Source organism: Macaca nemestrina, chromosome 12 (genome assembly GCF_043159975.1).
Source record: "Macaca nemestrina isolate mMacNem1 chromosome 12, mMacNem.hap1, whole genome shotgun sequence".
In the NCBI taxonomy this organism is placed as follows: domain Eukaryota; kingdom Metazoa; phylum Chordata; class Mammalia; order Primates; family Cercopithecidae; genus Macaca; species Macaca nemestrina.
The window spans coordinates 108,314,576-108,333,539 of record NC_092136.1 but is presented as its reverse complement, the minus strand read 5'-3'; the positions used below and the strand labels follow the sequence as shown (position 1 = coordinate 108,333,539).

The 18,964-nt window shown below is 38.7% G+C and overlaps 2 protein-coding genes across 20 annotated transcripts in view; one reads left to right on the top strand and one right to left on the bottom strand.

Annotated features, from left to right (window-relative positions):
* Window positions 1–18,964, bottom strand: part of LOC105493755 (ATM serine/threonine kinase) — a 133,799-nt gene that overhangs the window by 4,272 nt on the left and 110,563 nt on the right. Inside the window, exons 57-61 of the mRNA XM_071075542.1 lie at window positions 13,797–13,946; window positions 11,232–11,397; window positions 9,779–9,865; window positions 4,062–4,176; window positions 2,908–2,971 (exon numbers count right to left, since the gene is read on the bottom strand). Coding sequence (XP_070931643.1) covers window positions 2,908–2,971; window positions 4,062–4,176; window positions 9,779–9,865; window positions 11,232–11,397; window positions 13,797–13,946 — 582 coding nt within the window. The remainder of the gene's footprint in view (window positions 1–2,907; window positions 2,972–4,061; window positions 4,177–9,778; window positions 9,866–11,231; window positions 11,398–13,796; window positions 13,947–18,964) is intronic.
* The window catches only part of C12H11orf65 (chromosome 12 C11orf65 homolog), a 152,942-nt gene that overhangs the window by 94,926 nt on the left and 39,052 nt on the right, over window positions 1–18,964 (top strand). Inside the window, exon 9 of one of the 19 annotated variants that reach the window (XM_071075562.1) lies at window positions 16,395–16,528. The exons of 17 other annotated variants lie outside the window; for them this stretch is intronic. In XM_071075562.1, the coding sequence (XP_070931663.1) occupies window positions 16,395–16,407 (13 nt within the window). In that variant the 3' untranslated portion in view covers window positions 16,408–16,528. Of the gene's footprint in view, window positions 1–13,821; window positions 13,883–16,394; window positions 16,529–18,964 lie in introns of those variants that run through there. One more of the 19 variants, XM_071075563.1, reaches the window with a different exon arrangement.

Below are 18,964 nucleotides of genomic sequence, written 5' to 3'. Positions count from 1 at the left end.
TTCTTGGGTTGAAGTAGAAGAAAAATCCAAATTACTTCAAAACCAAGGGCTTGTGTCACAAGTCACACTTGGAAATATTAGAATTAAGGAGGAACTGGAATAAGTAAAAAATTATGCTTCAGTCTGACAATCAAGACAGAAGTGGCTGGAAACAGTAAAGGAATAGAGACTGATTAAGCGAGAGCAGGGTTTCTCTCAGCACTACTGTCATTTTGGATGGGATATTTCTTTGCTGTGGGGGCTAACTTGTACATTCTGGGGTGTTCACCAGCATCCCTGGCCTCTACCTAGTAGATGCCAATACTGTCCTCATCTCCCATCCCCAATTGTGACAACCAAAAATGCCTCCAGACATTGCCAACTGTCCTCTAGGGGACAAAATTGCTCTTGGCTAAGCATCATTGAGCTAGAGGGAGAGAGATATTTCCTTAGCAGAACATATAAAATCTTAAGAGGACAGAATGGTCCATTGGGAAGAAAATGAAATCTTGAAGGCCAGGAGAGACAAATACACTGAGAGGAAAAGGGAAATACACCCAGGTCAAAGTGCTCTGAAGGAGGGGCTTAGGAAGCAGGGAGATCAGAACAGAAATAGTGACTGTGTCTCAATGAAATCTAAGAGAAGAAAATAAATGAATCCAAGAGAGGAGAGAAATGATGTCCCAGAGGACTGGGAACCTGGATGCTATTGAGAAGCACCCTCCTAAAGCTCAAGGCAGAAAGTGGTCTTACTGTGGTAAGATCACTGGGGAAGTTATTATTGAGGATTGGGACAATCACACCAAATGATTTTGGGAAATTCAGACAGATTTACAGAGGGAAGATCAGGTAGATGAGTGTAAAATACACAAAGCATTGGAGGGTGTGTTTAAAGGTGAGAGTTATTGTAGGTGGAGATGCAAATCACTTTTCAGACTCAAAACCCTCAGGAAATCCAAAGTCCTTACAATGGCAAAGGATCTGGCCACTGTCACTTCTCTAATTTGATCTCCTACCACTCTAAAAAGTGAAGTCCATAAGCAGTTTGCCATTAAACTAGTAAGATTTTTGAGGCCCTAAAAGAACTAACGTCTTCTGGTGAGTGTTAGGTAGGATAAAACTACTGGAAGAAACTCCCAACTCCACCTTAGCATAAAAATCCCTTCTGACTGAGACTAGGTAGAGTAAAATACTAAAGAATATGTTAAGCTGCTTTGACTCTTTAATTTGAGAAGTTTGGGTTTTTTTTTTTAATTGGTTTTTTTTTTTAAAGACAGAGACTTGCTCTTGTCGCCCAGGTTGGAGGGCAATGGCACGATTTCGGCTCACCATAACCTCCGCCTCCTGGGTTCAAGAGATTCTCCTGCCTCAGCCTCCTGAGAATTTGGGATTACAGGTGCCTGCCACCACACCCAGCTAATTTTTGTATTTTTATTAGAGATGGGGTTTCACCATGTTGGCCAAACTGGTCTCGAACTCCTAACCTCAGGTGATCCACCCGCCTCGGCCTCTCAAAATGCTGGGATTACAGGCATGAGCCACCGCACCTGGCCTGGGCTGCTGCTTCTTACATGACCAAGTGGAAGATAATATAACTTTAGAGTTTAATTTTGACATTATTGAGGCATCCATGTTATCATGTATTCTTTTTTAAAAATGTTACACATCATGCTTATTTTCTGTATCATGTATTCTTACTGCAGAACCAATGGCAAACTGTAACAAATGACAACATGTATGAACAGAATTTGAAATGGGTGAAAGAAAAAAGAAATGTATTTTTAACCTTGGGAATAGCACAGCCTTGTATTTAATTTTACCAACATATTACTGGGACCTATTTCAGCAAACTCTTCGTAGCAAAATCTGTATTACCATCTGAGGTCCAAAGGAGATCTATAAAGATGCCTCGGTTCATAAAGGTGCACACAGGACCACCCTGATGGACCATTACTCATCTTCCAAGGGATAAAGCCCCACCCTTATTGACCACAGGCTTAATGGTTAATGCCAATGAACTAAGACAGTTTTCATATCCTAGTTGTACAGTAGGAGAGATTTTTTAAAATACATATATTCCTGCCCCATCCCTAGAAACCTGGTTTGGATTTGATCAGCATCAATGTTTTTTAAAAGCAGTACAAGTAACACTAACATGCGCCAAGTCCAACATTATCAGGTTAAAGGAAGAAAAGCTGAGGAGTGGAAGAGGCAAGCCCATGCTGCACTCTAACTGCCATGTTTCCCTGGGGAGGCCACACTCCTGATTTCTTGTCTCATATACCCTTACCAGGTTGGTGAATGACTGGCATAGGTACTAACAGCACAGACACTGAAATTTGTCTGACTTCCTTTTTTTCTGCCCTGGATCAAGACAAGGCAGTGATCCTGATTACATGTGTTTGCTCTTGCAGGCCCAAACCCTATTCAGGTTCCTGAGAGTCCCAAGGCTAAGACAGCAGAGAGGTACTGAGGTAGCACCAGCAGTAAACTAGTTTGGCCCTCATTCCTAAGCCATGTTCCTCTAGTAACGATGCTGACAATTTGATCTCCGTTTGTCTGACTAATTAGTTCTGAACCTGGGCAGGGAAAAAGGAGATACCGATTTCCCTTAAGCCCTAACGGAAACCATTCTGAAAATAATACCACCACATGGAATATCTAAATGTCAAAGAGTTGACTTACGAATTGAAAACTAGAGACTACTTAACTTACAATGCTATAACATTCCAAGCAGCTTGAGGCATTTCTAAACCAGTATTTTTGGATGTGTGAAAAGGCTAAGTGTGCAATCTCCTCCCTTCTGCTGCCCAGCCACATCCCCCTATGTTAAAATTAAGCAGTGCTCTTCACATCAGTGGCTTCCCGATGAGGTACAGTCTACCTGGTAAAAAAAAAAAAAAAAGTCTTCCTTATAAAATACTTTACCTCTACAATGGTTAACAGAGTTTCCTGAGAGTTTCTCATCACTTCTATGGTTTTCTCACAGCATCTAGAGTCAAACACATTATAAATACAGATTTTGTTACACACCAATGTTTTCAACATATCTTTATCTGTATACTCTCATGTGTAGTATGCTGAGCCTATGCTTGTTAATAATCTACAAATTTGTATCTCAAAATAGCATAATACCTGGCAGAGTGGGCTTTCATTAGATACCTGAAATGAATACAAGTATGTATTTGACTATTTCGCAAGCTTGGCATTTACAAGAATAACACAACACTACTACGAAAGATTTATTTCCGTCTTTGATTTTCTTTCCTTTTTCTTTTTTCTTTGCAACGGGATCTTGCTACATTGCCCTGGCTGGTCTCAAACTCCTGGGGCCAAGTCATCCTCCTGCCTCAGCCTCCCAAGTAGCTGGGATTACAGTCATGCACCACTGTGCTCAGCTCTCAGTCTTTGATTATTGTGGCAATTATTAGTTTACACTGACTTCAATCTGCCCCAATCTGAGAACACAGTCCTATGCTGAGAAAACTACAAGGAATTGCAAAGTTTTTTTTGTAGCACAATGTTACACTGAAACACAAGCTCCTATAAATAAAAATGTAGTCTTTTCTATATCCCCAGTGATGAACATCCAATAGTAGTTCTGATCACTAAAAAGGAGTCAGCCAGGACAGAGGTGTTAAAAGTAAAGGTGGGATGCTTCCAGAGGAGGTCTGGAATAACAGTATGTATGTTACATGTTACATTAGGTCCCAGGTGGGTAGAAGGAAGGGGAACTATTATTGCTTTTACCCAGGGTCTTTTCCTTAGTATTGATAAAGCACTGGGCTATGATTCCAGCATTAAATTCTATAATCTGTACAAATCTCTAACCTGTGTGTGTATATGTATGTGTATATATATACACACACACACACACACACACACACATATACACACACACAAATTTTTTTTAGAGACTGGGTCTCGCTGTATTGCCTAGGCTGGACTCAAACTCCTGGGCTCAAACAATCCTCCCACTTCAGCCTCCTGAGTAGCTGGGATTACAGGTGCAAAGAACCATGCCCAGCCCATGTAATTTTGACATCAAAAATTATTTCCCTCCTTTACTTTATATCACTTACCTTCTGAAGACACCTTCAACACCAGTAATGCCCATGCCATCCACAATATCTCTGGTGAGTCTAAAAGGAACTGTCTCAGGAGTAGGAAGGATTTTGCCCTGTTCAAAAGCAACACCTAAAGTAAAGAATACAGTGAAGTTAGGAGGTTTGGCAGCTAATTTACTTTCTTTCCAGTTAGAATGTGAACTTTACAAAGGCAACAAACCATTTGTTACCTATATTCTATGAATACTAGTACATACAATAGTTTATTTCTACTCTGGCTGCCTTCCTCATCTTCTTCTCTATGAGATCCACCTCAAATCCAAATAACATAACAACTTCTTGATGTAACTAGAGAAATCTAGGTTAAAGGGTGATTTTTAAAAATGAAGTAACTACTGGTATAATTTAAAATGGAGACGACATATTTATATTTAAAAAATTTTTAGGCTGGGCGCCGTGGCTCACACCTGTAATCCCAGCACCTTGAGAGGCCGAGAAGGCCTGATCACCTGAGGTCGGGAGTTAAGAGACCAGCCTGGCCAACATGGTGAAACCATGTCTCTACTAAAAATACAAAAATTAGCTGGGCATGGTGGCAGGCGCCTGTAATCCCAGTTACTCAGGAGGCTGATACAGGAGAATCACTTGAACCTGGGAGGTGGAGGATACAGTGAACTGAGATGGTGCCATTGCACTCCAGCCTTGGCAACAAGAGTGAAATTCCATCTCAAAAAAAAAAAAAAAATTCATGAGACTTTATAATTATATGTTCACTTGGAGTTATAAGAAATCATACAGGAAAGATCATCCCATATGCCTTTTACCCATTTCACCCCAACTGTAATATCGTGCAAAACTATACTACTACTGACATCGATGAAGTCAAGATATACAATATTCCTATCATAAGGATCCTTCATACTGCCCTTTACGGCCACACCTATTTCCTTCCCATAGCCTATCACCCAGCCCCCAACCCCCTATTTTTCTAACAACCACTAATCTGTTCTCCATTTTTATAATTTTGTCATTTCAAGTATGTTATACAAATGCAAGTGGAATAATCACACAGTACGTAACCTTTTGGGAATAGCTTTTCACACTCTGCCTAATGCTCTGGAGATTCATCCAAATTGTTATGTTTATTAATAGTTCTGTTTCTTTTCATTGCTGAGTAGTATTTCAGGGCATGGATGTAACACAGTTTGTTTAAGCATTTGCCCACTGTAGGACATCTGGATTTTTCCGGTTCTTGGCTATTATGAATAAAGCTGCTATATACATTTGTAGTACATGGCCATTTTATGAGTAGATTTTGTTGTTAAGTTTTGCAAGTTCTTAAAGATTGTTCTTCTAGTATCAAGTCTAGGAACTCTGATTTGCCCTAGATGCTAAAGATTTCCTCTTAATTTTCTTCCTCTGTCGCTCAGCTTGAGTAATTTCTACTGCTCTGTCTTCTGTTCACCGATCACTTCTTCTGTCTCCTCATTCTGCAGTTGAAATTTATTTTATTTACTATATTTTTCTGTTCTAAAATTTCCATCTGGTTCTCCTTTATATCTATTTCTATACTGAGACTAATTATTTCTGTGCTGAGCCTTACTATATTTTCATTTGTTTCAAGCATGTTTATAATTGCTCCTTCAAGCGTTTTTATGATGGCTGCTTTAAAATCTTAGATAATTCAAACATCATTGTCATCTCAGTGTTGGCACCTACAGGTGGTCATTTTTCATTAAAGTTGAGACTTTCCTTGTTCCTGGTATGACTAATGATTTTCAATCGATGCCTACACCTTTTAGTTATTATGAGACTCAGGATCTTCCTTAAACTTCTGCTTTTGATGCCTTTGGGAGTCACCACCTTGTTACCGCTAGGTAAGGGCAAAAGACTAGATTCCCCAATTGGCCTCCACTGACACTCAACAGGGAAACAGTTTGCTATAGCTGAGTAGGACTGAAAGTCCAGGTTCCCCGGATACGTCCACGGACACCAAGGAATGAGTCAGAAAAAAGGAAAAAAAGGTTGGAAAATATAGACTAGCACGTAACAGTATAGAGTGAGAAGGCCTAACATAGGGTTACTGGAGTCCCAGAAACAGGAAGGAACCTGGATGGACCCTATGGCATGACTATGACTAACAGAATGTGATGGCAGTGATACTGTGCAAGCTGGTGGCCTAGCCCTTAACTTCCACTTCCTCCCCCTTGGAGCCCCAAGATGCTGAATAGGTCCAGGACACTATTGTGGACAGAGAGGCCACATAGGAGTGCTGAAGCATCAGACATGTAAGTGAAGAAGCCATCATGAACTCTGGCCCCGCTGAGTCTTAAGATAACTCCAACCCCAGATGCTAACTGCATCTGCATGAGAGATCCTAAGTGAAAACTGCCCAGCTGAGCCCAGTCAACAGACTATGAGAGATAATAAATAAATAAATAAATAAATTGTGATTTTAAGCTACTAAATTCTGGGGTGGTTTGTTATGCAGCAACAGGTAACCAAACAGATATACACAGAATAGTATACAAATCACCCAAGTGTGTGACTGAGATTTTTGCAAAGTAACAAATCCACATTAACAGAATGTACCAGCATTCCAGAGGCCCCCCTTCAGCCCCTTCTACCAGTCACTAACCACCTCTTTCAAAGAGTCACCACTAGCCTGATTTCTAATACTGTACATTAATTTTATCAGCCTTTGAATTTTATATAAATGGAATTATTATATGGACTCTTTTGTGTTGAAATCTTTCACTTAGCATTATATTTGTGAGAGTCTTCCATATTGTGTGTTATTGTTCATTCAATCTCACTATATACAAAGAGAATATAAATATACAATTTGTTCATCCATTCTACCTATGAGGGATATCTGGATTGTTTCTAGTTAGGGGCTATTATGAATAGTGCTACTATAAACATTTTTAAACATATGTGTGCATTTCTGTTGGAGTGAAATTGGTGGGTCACAGGATATACATGAAGTCAGCTTTAGTGGATAATGCCAAATAATATTCCAAAGGGGTTGTACCAATTTACCCTTCTCATTTATAGATGCTTTTAGCACGACCTGAATGGACACAGGTTGGCATACTCCTACCTCTAATTTGCATCTTCCAGACCACTGCCCTTTCATTCTCAGATAAAGTCTCACTCCCCTGTTGAGATCCCCACCTTCTGGCTCTAACAAATCCCTCCCATCTTCATGTTTACTATGTAAACCTGTAAGGTTTTCTCTCACATTCACTGAATGTTGGCATGGACCTAGCTCACAATCTTCTCCTCTGTCCCAACTCTAGAATTCATTCTGGGGACAACCATATAATATCCATGACCATCTCTGTTCTAATGGAATTCAATTTCATTCTCTCTTAGCGAACCACTCATATGGGTTGCACTCCAGAAATGAGTCTCCTAAGACTGCACCCTCTTAGACATTGTAAATTGTACATTCCAATCAAAACCTCTTCTCCTTCGACCCCTTATTCTTACTAAACAGTCTCTGAATTTGACTGAGATTTCTAGTTTATTAGCCCTCTTCCTTCCCTAACTCAGCCCATGGGTAGAGAATAAGCTTGATTACTCTCATCAGTGCTTCAAATCTGTTTGTCCCCTTGTCCCTCCGCCCCATCTACCATTTTAAACTACAACTTAAGCTCCAAGGATGTTGAGGACTGCTGGAAAATCATACAACAACCCTACTGGCTCCACTACAAATTTAGGATTGAAAGTGTCCCTTAAACTGCTTGGCATGTCTTATTTATTTATCCCTTTCTAGTCAGGTCTTGGTCTCATTTCCAAGGTAAATTTTAGAATTTTATTGTTCTTTTAAGGCCAGTTAACATCCCTCCAATTCTTAGCAAATGAGCATGCTTTCTATTTCTCAGCGAAAACAGAATAGCAAATATAATTCCTTCATACTCCTTCCCCTCCAGCTTAAGACTTTCCTATTGGCATCACTTTTCCTCCTCTCTCAGCAGAAAAGCTAACATGCCTCCAATCTAAAGCCAATGCTACCAGACTTACGTACTTTATGATATCGCTTGCTATTTCAATTATCTTTTGTTTTTCTCCTGTATCTTCAATATCTAACATGTTTACACCTCTCCTATCTTAAAAAAGCAAGGACCAAAGGTGTCTCTCATCCCTGCAGCAAACTTCTCTGCCATCCTTCCCTTCCCTTCTAAACTTCTTATAGGAATATTCCACATTCTTTTTTTTTTGAGACGGAATCTTGCTCTATCGGCAGGCTGCAGTGCAGTGGCTTGATCTTGGCTCACTGCAACCTCTGCCTCCGAGGTTCAAGCAATTCTCCTGCCTCAGCCTCTCAAGTAGCTGGGACTACAGGCGCCCACCACCACACCAGGCTAATTTTTTGTATTTTAGTAGAGACGGGGTTTCACCATGTTGGCCAGGATGGTCTTGATCTTCTGACCTTGTGATCTGTGCCTGGCAGATTTCACATTCTTAATCTACACATCCCTAACTTCCATTCAGTCCTTGCCTTTTTACAGTATGGTTTCCTCCATTCTATCCAAAGGCGACTTCCAAGGCCTCTAAGATTGATAACTTGTTAAATTCAGAGGTCCATTTTCAGCATTCATCCTCTCTGACCTTTCTGTATCAGATACTATTGAGCACTATTTCTTTCATAAAATACTTTCCCCTCTTGCCTTCCAAGATCCTGACTTCCTAGTTTTCAAGACTTGCGTACTTCTCAATTTTTTTCTGGCTCAGCCTTTCCAAGGCTCACTTTCCTTATGAGTTCATCTTTAGGTCTCTTTATCGAGGATGATGTGTAAGATCAGAACCTCCTCTAGCCCAACGACTTCAACAGAAATCTATTTGCTGAAGATTCTGGATCTCCGTCATTACATTCACACTCCTTTCTTTCTTATATATTAAACTGTCCATTCCACCTATAAATCCCATTAATACTTCAAAATAATGCGCAAAACCAAATTCATCGCTTTCTTATTATTTACAAAACTTGATATACTCCTTAGCTAGAAGCTTCAATTATCCGGGAGCCTCACTCTCCCACTATTTCCTCATTTAGTATCACTGGTACAGTTTACTACAAAAATGTCCCTCAAATCCAATCTTCTGGTTTCTACAACTTTAGTAAAAATCTTCATCATTTCTCTGCTAACCTATTATAATATCCCTTAATTTTTCTTCCTGTTGCCAATACCACTCCCCAAAGTGCTCCTAAAATTATCTTTCTGAAAATAAAATATGATTATGTCCTTCATTTATTTCCTATGGGTTAATGCACTGAAGCTGAAACTCCTCAGCCTGACTTTTTACAGTCCAGCACCAATCTCTCGCTCAAGCGACTCAACTACAAGCATACTTCACTCCAGACACATTTAATGTCTCACCACTCCCACAACATGCTATATCTTAAAATTACTCCTTGTTTTGGTGGAATAGCCCTGATTCCTTCTTCTGAATCTGCTCTATCTTCTGTCTGAATTATGCTTCCTTTCTTTCTTGAAGACCAGGCTCAAACGTCACCTCATCTATTAAGTTTCACTCAGTATCCCAGGCAGAGTTAACTGTTTCTTCCAGCACAACTGTTTATGCTGAAAACAAAAAACACCAATATTTACTGCTTTGATGTATCTGTCTCTCTTATATTTGTAATATCTTGGTAGGCAAACAACATTCCATGATGACCAAATATTTATTAAAAAGAATAAAGATACATAGATTTGATTACTTACCCAAATCTATATGTACAAGTTCTGCTGACTGCTCATTTATCAAGATATTCTGTACATGTCTATCACCAAGTCCAAGTATGTAACCAACTGGAAAAAAAACAAAAAACAAAAACGAACAATCTGAAATCACTGATTCCATCTCTTTCTAATATACAGCCATAATTTCAATTAAGACCACTGACTTGGTATAATCTTTAAGTAGTTTAGGATTTTTAGCCTACTTAAATGATGTGCATAACTGGCCATATTGAGTTTAACTCAAATCTTACCAGCTATTTTAATGCATACTGCATTTTACAAATCCTAGATGATTTGCTAAAAAAATTTGCTTACTAATAGGCACACATTTTAAAATATTAGTACTTAACAAATTATTGTGGCTAAAGTTGAGACCCATTATTTACCTGGGCCAAAACAGTGCATTATATGTGCTCAAATTTTTACTGAACATACTTATAAGAAGTCTATGGATAAACTCTTCACTCTTCAGTGAAACTTTCTTCTCCTTGATGAATTATATTTAACACAAATTAACCATTAATTCATTTCGTTTCACCAGGTATATATCCCCCCAAAAAACTGCATTTCTGTATTTCAGACAGATGATGACATCTGATGGGAGAGAAATCACATGGCATTACAAAAAAAACATTGGGTAGGGAGTCGGAATGATTGGATATCTGGCTCACTCTGTCATTAACTAGGCCTACTTTCTTGTTTATAAACTAGTTGTATCTGATTAGTGATTCTCTGTGTAGAAGAGAGTTTCACAATTACCTGGGAACTCTTTCAAAACATACAAGCCCTGCCTTCCTGGGATATAGTACATAAGTGATGAGTCATCTTTAGTTTAAAAAAAAGAAACAATAGATTAAATGATCTCTAATGTTTCCATTAGTTCTCATGCTCTGGGATTTTGTTAACCATACTATCTACCTATTCTAATTTCTTAGGGGAAAAAAGTCAAAATATATATTGTATACAAAATATTTAAATATATCTCATGATTTCTATTCTGAAAACAAAATTCTATTAATATTAATCACTAGGTGATAATATTTAGAGTTATTTTAGAGGTTATATGCAAAAGAACAAAAATAATTAAAGGAAGTAAGTTATCACAGGTTTTATTATTTTCCAAAGAAAGTCTCAGAAAATAATACATTGAGGAGAGAAAATACGCCACATTAACTATAAAACGAAGAAGAAAACCCTGTCTTTTTATTATTTATCAAAGTACGAGAATTCTCTTCACATAAGTTATAAAAAGGTAGATGCTAAGAATCAGGATGAACAAGAAACATAGTGATTTAATAATGAAGATGGTTTGGTTACTAACTACATCATCGCTATCATCCCCCTGCAACTCAGAATGTAAAAAAAGTGCTGAATCAAACAAAAATAAAACCTGCCAAACAACGAAGTGCTGAATCTACTGTATGTACAAGATTACCAATAGAAGACGTGGCTACACTGCGCGTATAAGCCAATCGCTTCTCAAACCAAATAGCTGGATCCAAGAATTTTTCCATGCAGAAGTAACGGAAAACTGGTTGAAAATTTTGGCAAACATCCATGAAGACTTCATATTTATCTTCAAAAGACTTTTTTTGCACCTCCTTTAAATAGAGCATATATATAATTATTTTTCAATATTGTGTTCGATTAAACTAATATCCACATTTTTATATAAAAATATGACAGATATAGGGGCAATAAAGATGAACAGGATACATTACCTACAAGAAGCTAACAGTCTGGACAGGGAACCAATCAATTACAAGTGATAATCCCTTTAGGATTTCCGTTATTAATCGTTGGGGAAGGAAGCACACCTACGGTGACTGTTATTTGTTTTGATTAAATTCTAATTTGAATAATCCTGTAATCTTAAGCAGAAGCAAAGACAGAAACACCTCAGTAGTTCCAGTAGCTCAGATGGCATCACAACATTGGGTTGCAACAGAAAACAGGAAAAGGGAGAGAACAGAGGAATCCCTCATGGATGGCAGGTGACATGACTCAGATCTCTCTTCTCCAACATATTCTTGCTGTAAAATACTACCTGAAGCAAAGCTTACCAACTTCAACTCCCTCCCATCTATATGCTGATGATTTCTAAATCTGTATGTTTGGCCCAGATATCTTTATTAAGCTTTAGCTTAATGTGCTTCTCCAGCTGCCCATCCAACATCTTCACTTGGATCACTTCCAAATCCAAACAAATACTTCTTCATCTCTGGCAAACTTTAGTCACCTCTTCTATTCTTCAATTCAGTAAAGAGCTTCACCATCTACCCAGCTGCCCCAACCAGAAAACTGGGAGGCACTGGCTACTCCTTTTCTCCAACATTTTTTATTTTTTTAATTTTTTATTTTTATTTTTTTGAGACAGGGTGACAGGGTCTCTGTCACCTGGACTGGAGTGCAGGGGTGTGATCACAGCTCATTGCAACTTTGGCCCCTGGGCTCAAGCAATCCTTCCACCTCAGCCTCTTGAGTAGCTGGGATTACAGGCACGTGCCATCACTACCTGGCTGACTTTTTATTTTTTGTAGAGATGGGGTCTAACTATATTTCCCAGGCTAGTCTTAAACTCCTGGGCTCAAGCAATCCTCCTGCCTTGGTCTCCTTAAGTGCTGGGATTACAGGCATGCGCTACCACACCTGCCCCCCAACCTTATTTTTAATCAGCAGTCAAATCCTGTGAATTCTGTCTCCTTCATATTTCTCATCTCTACCCACGATTCTCCCTTCCTACTGCTATTCATCTCAGTTCAGACCATCTCATGCCTCCAGTCTGCATTCTCAAAAATAGAACCCACAGTGCTGTCGGAGTTTCTTTCTAAAATGCAAGTCTGATATTACTATCCTTTAGGGTCTCATAAGACCTATAGCATAAATTGCAAACTCCTTTGCATTTCATAAAGCAACACTGTATCTTTTGACCAACAACTACTGCTCTAATCTCATCTTTTCTTCCTCAAACACTAAGCCTATGCTTATGTTGTCTGTGCCTGCTCATGCCTCTTCTCCTTTGCTTATATGCTCCTTCTGCCTGAAAAACAACTCATTTACAAAACTTGGTTCACACACACTTTCCTCTTTGAAGCATTTCTTGGATCTACTTATCTCTATTCTCCCCACCCCAGGCAGAACTAAGCACTTCCTTCTCCATACCTACACTGTACCCTGTGTGCCAGGTACAGATTTCCATCACAACACCTATAGCACTTACCACATATTTTTAAAAACATGTCACAGAAAGCACAATAAAATGAAAAGTAAATGGATTTTGGATTTAGACAAGGCTCAAATCCTTGCTCTGTTTATTAGCTCACTGGCTTTGGGAAAGTTCTCTGAACTTCTCATTTTAAAATGGGGATAAGGATCATGATGATTAGTCATACTATTTGTGAAGTCTGAAGTCAGCACAGTACCTGGTAGATAGAAAGCATACAATAAATGTTTCTGATTCTGTGAATGAGTATCAGACTAGATGGCCAATGTGACACTGTAAATGTCTTAGAAGGTTTTCTATTTCAATTTCATAAAACATTACTTCATACTCTTGTTGTTGTTGTTTTAGTGTGTGTCTGTATTTTAGAGATGGGGTCTTGCTCTGTTGCCAAGGCTGGCCTCAAAATCCTGGGCTCAAGTGATCCCACAGACTCAGCCTCTCAAGTGGCTGGGATTACAGGTGCATGCCATCGTGCCTGGCATTTTAGTGTTTTGTTTGTTAAGAATTAGTTTATTCCCAAATTGAAAACAAATCAGCACACATTGAATAACCTTTACATTTCTTATCTGACAAGGGATGACATACGTAGTTTATAAAATCCTTCCTTTTTCACTCACACACTTTCATTCTGATGAGTTTACTTTCTTTTACTTATTATCTTTGACAATTACCTGATGAAATTTAAGTTTTTTTGTATTCTACAATATCTGATAGCTGTCAGCTTTAATAAGCCATTAAATAATCTTGCAATAAGCTTTAATTTTGGGTGTCACTCACCATCATTTTCTTTTGGCACTGAAAGGCACTGAAATCATTTGGCCTGTATCTTTTATGAGCACCATCTTCATTGTTAACAAGAAATTCACCAATAGGGATAGTTCCTGTACACCATTCAAGAACACCACTTCGCTGAGAGAGGGGAACCACCTGGAGTTACAGATTAAATACCTTTTAATTTTAAAAGGCCATTAAAGAGCATTTGATGATCATTCAACTATCAGAGTCAGTGCAAAGCATTTTTTTCAAGTTGTATTAATATTTCTCTGTCCATAGAAGACAAAGCTCCTTGGAGGAAACCAACCGGAAATAAACTTAAGCTCAAAGAATGTAATTTTCCAGTCAGCTGCCTAGATGTTTGAGAGCCTGCCCATCACTCAATCCCCACGATTCTCTGAGAGGTCGCTAGTAATTATACTCACCATCATCTGTCATTAATCCATACTTAGTTTGTCCAGTTAGGAGAGGAATTAACTGCTTTCCTTACAATTTTAGTATCAATTAAAGTTGGGGAGCTTCACTTGGAAATTATTACCCCTGAATGTGATCTCAATTTTAGTGTAACTTCATTACTGAAATTACATGTACTCTTGCTTTACAGTGTTATTATCTTCACAGAGAGAAAATGTACTCCTAAATATAAAATAAGCAATTTTACAAGGAAATTTTTAAAAATTATAAGCATACATAAAGTGTAGAAAATGATATTAACAGATACACTTTTATCCATTAAACAGCCATATCAAATCTAGGATTTTCTGACATTTGCTGGGGAAGAGATGAAGCTCCCCGTTGTGTGCTTCACTGACCCCAAGTCCCTCCGCACCGTCAAGACGACATTAGCTGGTTTATCATGGTCATGTATTTTTTGGTATACTTTTATTTCAAAGCTATATGTACACAAATAGTTGTAAGTATTAAGTGAAATTATGATACTATATGTAAACTTCTATAATTTGGTTTTTTATTCAATACTATTTTATCCTAACTATGTGAGCATATTTAACTCTATATTATTCAACAGCTATATACTACATAAATACACCACAATTATCCAATCTGCATTTACATTGTTTCCACATTTCCATGAAATATTGCTGCAATGAAATAAACTACTCCTGAACATATTTCATTTTCTCTAGGCAGCAGTGTCCAATCTTTTGGATTCCCTGAGACACACTGAAAGAATTGTCTTGGGCCATACATAAAATATGCCAACACTAACGATTGCTGATGAGCTAAAAAAGAAAAAAAAAAAAATGCAAAAGAAAATCTCATGATCCTTTTTGTTCTAATTAACATTATTATATTCATTTCCTCAGCTGGTCACTCGTCTTTATGGTGTCTTTAATTCTATACATTTTTTAATTTTAATTTTCTCACATACGTTGAACTGTTTTGTGTCTTAAGGAAGCATTTGATTAATTTATTAACATATATTTGTTGGGGGTGTATTATGTGTTACACACAGGGCTAGGGCACTGAAAACAGACTGGCAAAAAGGCAGATGAAGACTATGCCCTCATAAAGTTTCATTCTGGTGAGGAACATATATCCTAATAAACATTTCATGATATTAGATAATAAGTATAAGAGAACAAAACATAAGTTTAAAAAAGAGAGAAAGTGGGTAATGGCAACATGCTTGGAGGCCTTTCTGAGGGTAACACTGGAGCAGAAGCCTGAATGAAGGGAGTGACTGGTGTGAAGATGTGAGGGAAAAGCATTCCAGGCAGAAGCAGAAAAGCCCTGAGGCAGAAACAAATTGGTGTGTCTAAGCTATTGCAAAAGACCAGGTAAGTCAAGTGGAGATGACTCATCTATACAAGCAGAAAGTGAGAGGAGTGTGAGGAGACTGGCAGATAAGGCTGGAGGGAGAACAGCAGAGGCAGATGACTTAGAGAGCTGTCATTCAGGGACAGTGTGAACTCATCTGGGGTTCTGAACAGGAAAATGGAATACGGCTGGCCCTCTGCATCCGCAGATTCAACCAACTGTGGATCAAAAATATTCACCAAAAAACCCTCAATAAAAACAATACAATAAAACACAGATTTTAAAAACCAATACAGTACAACAACTATTTACATAGCATTTACACTATATAAGGTATTTTAAGTAACCCTGAGATGATTTACAGTACATGGGAGAAGGTGCATAGGTTACAGGCAAATGCTACATACACCACTGTATATAAGGGACTTGATTTTAGTATCCACAGGGGGCTCTGGAAACAATCCCCCACAGACACCGAATGATAACAGTACTCTGTCTTAGATACTTTTAAAAGGATCACTCTAACAGTTATGAATAAAACTAGCTTTTGAAAATCAAGAGCAGAAGTAAACTGTTGGTTTGAACGCTAGTATCTACAGAGATGTGACTGTAGAAGTAGGGTGGTAATAGCAGGGGTGGTAAAAAGTGACCTGCCTGGAAGTTGACCAATAGGACTTGCTGATGGAATAGACGAGACTTGAGAGAAACAAGAGTTTAAAATGACTCCCATTACTTGGTGACATTTAGGAATTTTTGTGAATTGTTTTAGGAGTGATGACAGTATTGTGATAATGGTTTTTTAAAACAGACATTATCTTATAGATCTACACACTGAAATGCTTACAGATGAAATGATATGACATCTTGCTTTAAAATAATATTGGAAGGAAGTTGGTGGAAGGAGAAATGGAACAAAATTGCCCATGAGTTGGTAACTGCTGAAGCTGAGTGACGAGTACAAGGGGGTTCATGATGTCTCCTTTTGTATGTTTGAAATTTTCCATAATAATAAAAAAAGAAAATAAAGCCTCTAGGTTTCAGTCTGAGCAACCAAGTGAAGGTGGTGCCATCTCTAACAATACACTTTGCATTTTAATTATGTTTATTATGTTTATCTTCCCTATTAGAATGTGAACACCTTAAGGACCAGGGCGATGTTTTACTGCTTCTATAGACCTAGCACTCACTAGAGTATCTAACCCAACACAGGCATATAAATTCACATTTATTGAACAAACGAATGATCTCATGGCCTTTCTGACTTCCCTTCCTGCCTGAGTATTCTACATTGCCCTCTCCCCTGCTCTTTGACTTTGAGTTAGCTGTGACCCTTGATGCTTGATCACATTAACATTCTTGCAGTGTAGTGTACTCTGTCTAAAGTCTCTTTTACATTGATTACTCTCTATCAATATCTAGTTCGGAGGGGGGGAATCAAACCCTTATTTTTTGTTGAGAGATTGATGTAGAAAGGTTAGCTTTTTTCTGCCTCAGCTTAGAGTCTCAACTGTGATGTTGGTTGTTGGAGAAAGAGCTGAATTTGAATTTCAAAAAGCAAATGACAGTGTTTTCTCTGGTACTAAAGATTCTCTGTAAGATTTCAATTGGGTATCTGGGTATTTTGTATAAATGCCACAAAAAAGGATTGATGACTATTTCCTCAGTTCTCTCAAAATACACAGCTGATACCATCCTAGATACACAGAAATGAAGTTAATTCATTATATTCAGTGAATGCCTTAAGATATTATGACTTCTCTCCCCAGAACCATGACTGAGATGGAGGCTCTGAAATATGCATGACAAGGAATAAAAATTATTTATTGGCACAAGGCAGGATGATCAGGTTAAGTGCAAAGCTCCTTTCAGCACTTACATATTGGAGACTTGCCTTTTAGAAAACAAATCCTCTGACACCTAAGATTTTAGGTTTGTTCGGTATACTTTGTAACAATGCATAGTTTTGGTGGAGAAAAATGGGGTCAGCCACCCTAATTCTGGTTATGTTAAGGGTATGTATGTCTGAGTTATCAACATATACAATAAGAACTGTCTTGGGAGGCCGAGACGGGCGGATCACGAGGTCGGGATATCGAGACCATCCTGGCTAACATGGTGAAACCCCGTCTCTACTAAAAAATACAAAAAACTAGCCGGGCGAGGTGGCGGGCGCCTGTAGTCCCAGCTACTCGGGAGGCTGAGGCAGGAGAATGGCGTAAACCCGGGAGGCGGAGCTTGCAGTGAGCTGAGATCCGGCCACTGCACTCCAGCCTGGGTGGCAGAGCGAGACTCCGTCTCAAAAAAAAAAAAAAAAAAAAAAAAAAAAAAAAAAAAAAAAAAAAAAGAACTGTCTTCATTTCCATCTGATTCTTTGACAAGAGATATCTGGCATGCCTCAATATACAAGTCTCTCCTTTTGAGGTTGCATAATAGCACAAGGTTTGTATACCAAGATTTAGTTCCAGGTAGTCAATGTTTGCTCTTGGTGACACAATGACCACAGAAGACCTGAATCTCAGGATTGGGAATGACTCTACAGATGACTGGACTGGGTAGACTACTTTGCTGTAGTCTAGGGAACCTCAACTAAAGGCAAGGACAGTTAGTTTAACATAATGATGACACAACTTTCACATTCTTGGAGTAATCTCAGAATAACATAATTGGCTTATTGTCGTAATTCTAAGAAATAGTGAAACCTAAACTGTTGTGTTTAGAGGTTATACTTTAACATTGAGATGTATAACATTAAATACTCAATTAATTATCTGGGTTACTGCCCCCCGCTTTTTTGGTTAAGACAAGGTCTTGCTCTGCTGCCCAGACTGAACTGCAGTGGCATGATCACAGCTCATGTACAGCCCCAAACTCCTGATTTCAAGCAATCCTTCCGCTTTAGCTTCTTGAGTAGCTAGGACTATAGGTGCATGCTACCATGGCCAGCTACATTTTTAATTTTTTGTAGAGATGAGGTCTTGCTATGTTGCCCAGGTTGGTTTCAAACTACTGGCCTCAAGTGATCCTACTGCCTTGGCCTCTCAAAGTGCTGAGATTACAGGCGTGAGCCATTGCATCTGGCCTCTAGACATTTTTCTTTTCTTGAGACGAAGTCTTGGTCTGTCACCTAGGCTGGAGTGCAGTGGTACAACCTCGGGTCACTGCAACCTCTGCCGTCTGGTTGAAGTGATTCTCTCACCTCAGCCTCCCGAGTAGCTGAGACTAGAGGCATGTGCCACCATGCCTGGCTAATTTTTTTGTATTTTTAGTAGAGATGGGGTTTGGCCATGTTCACCAGACTGGTCTCAAACTCCTGGCCTGAAGTGATCCACCCACCTTGGCCTCCTGAAGTACTGGGATTACAGGTGTGGGCCACCATGCCCGGCTAGAAATCT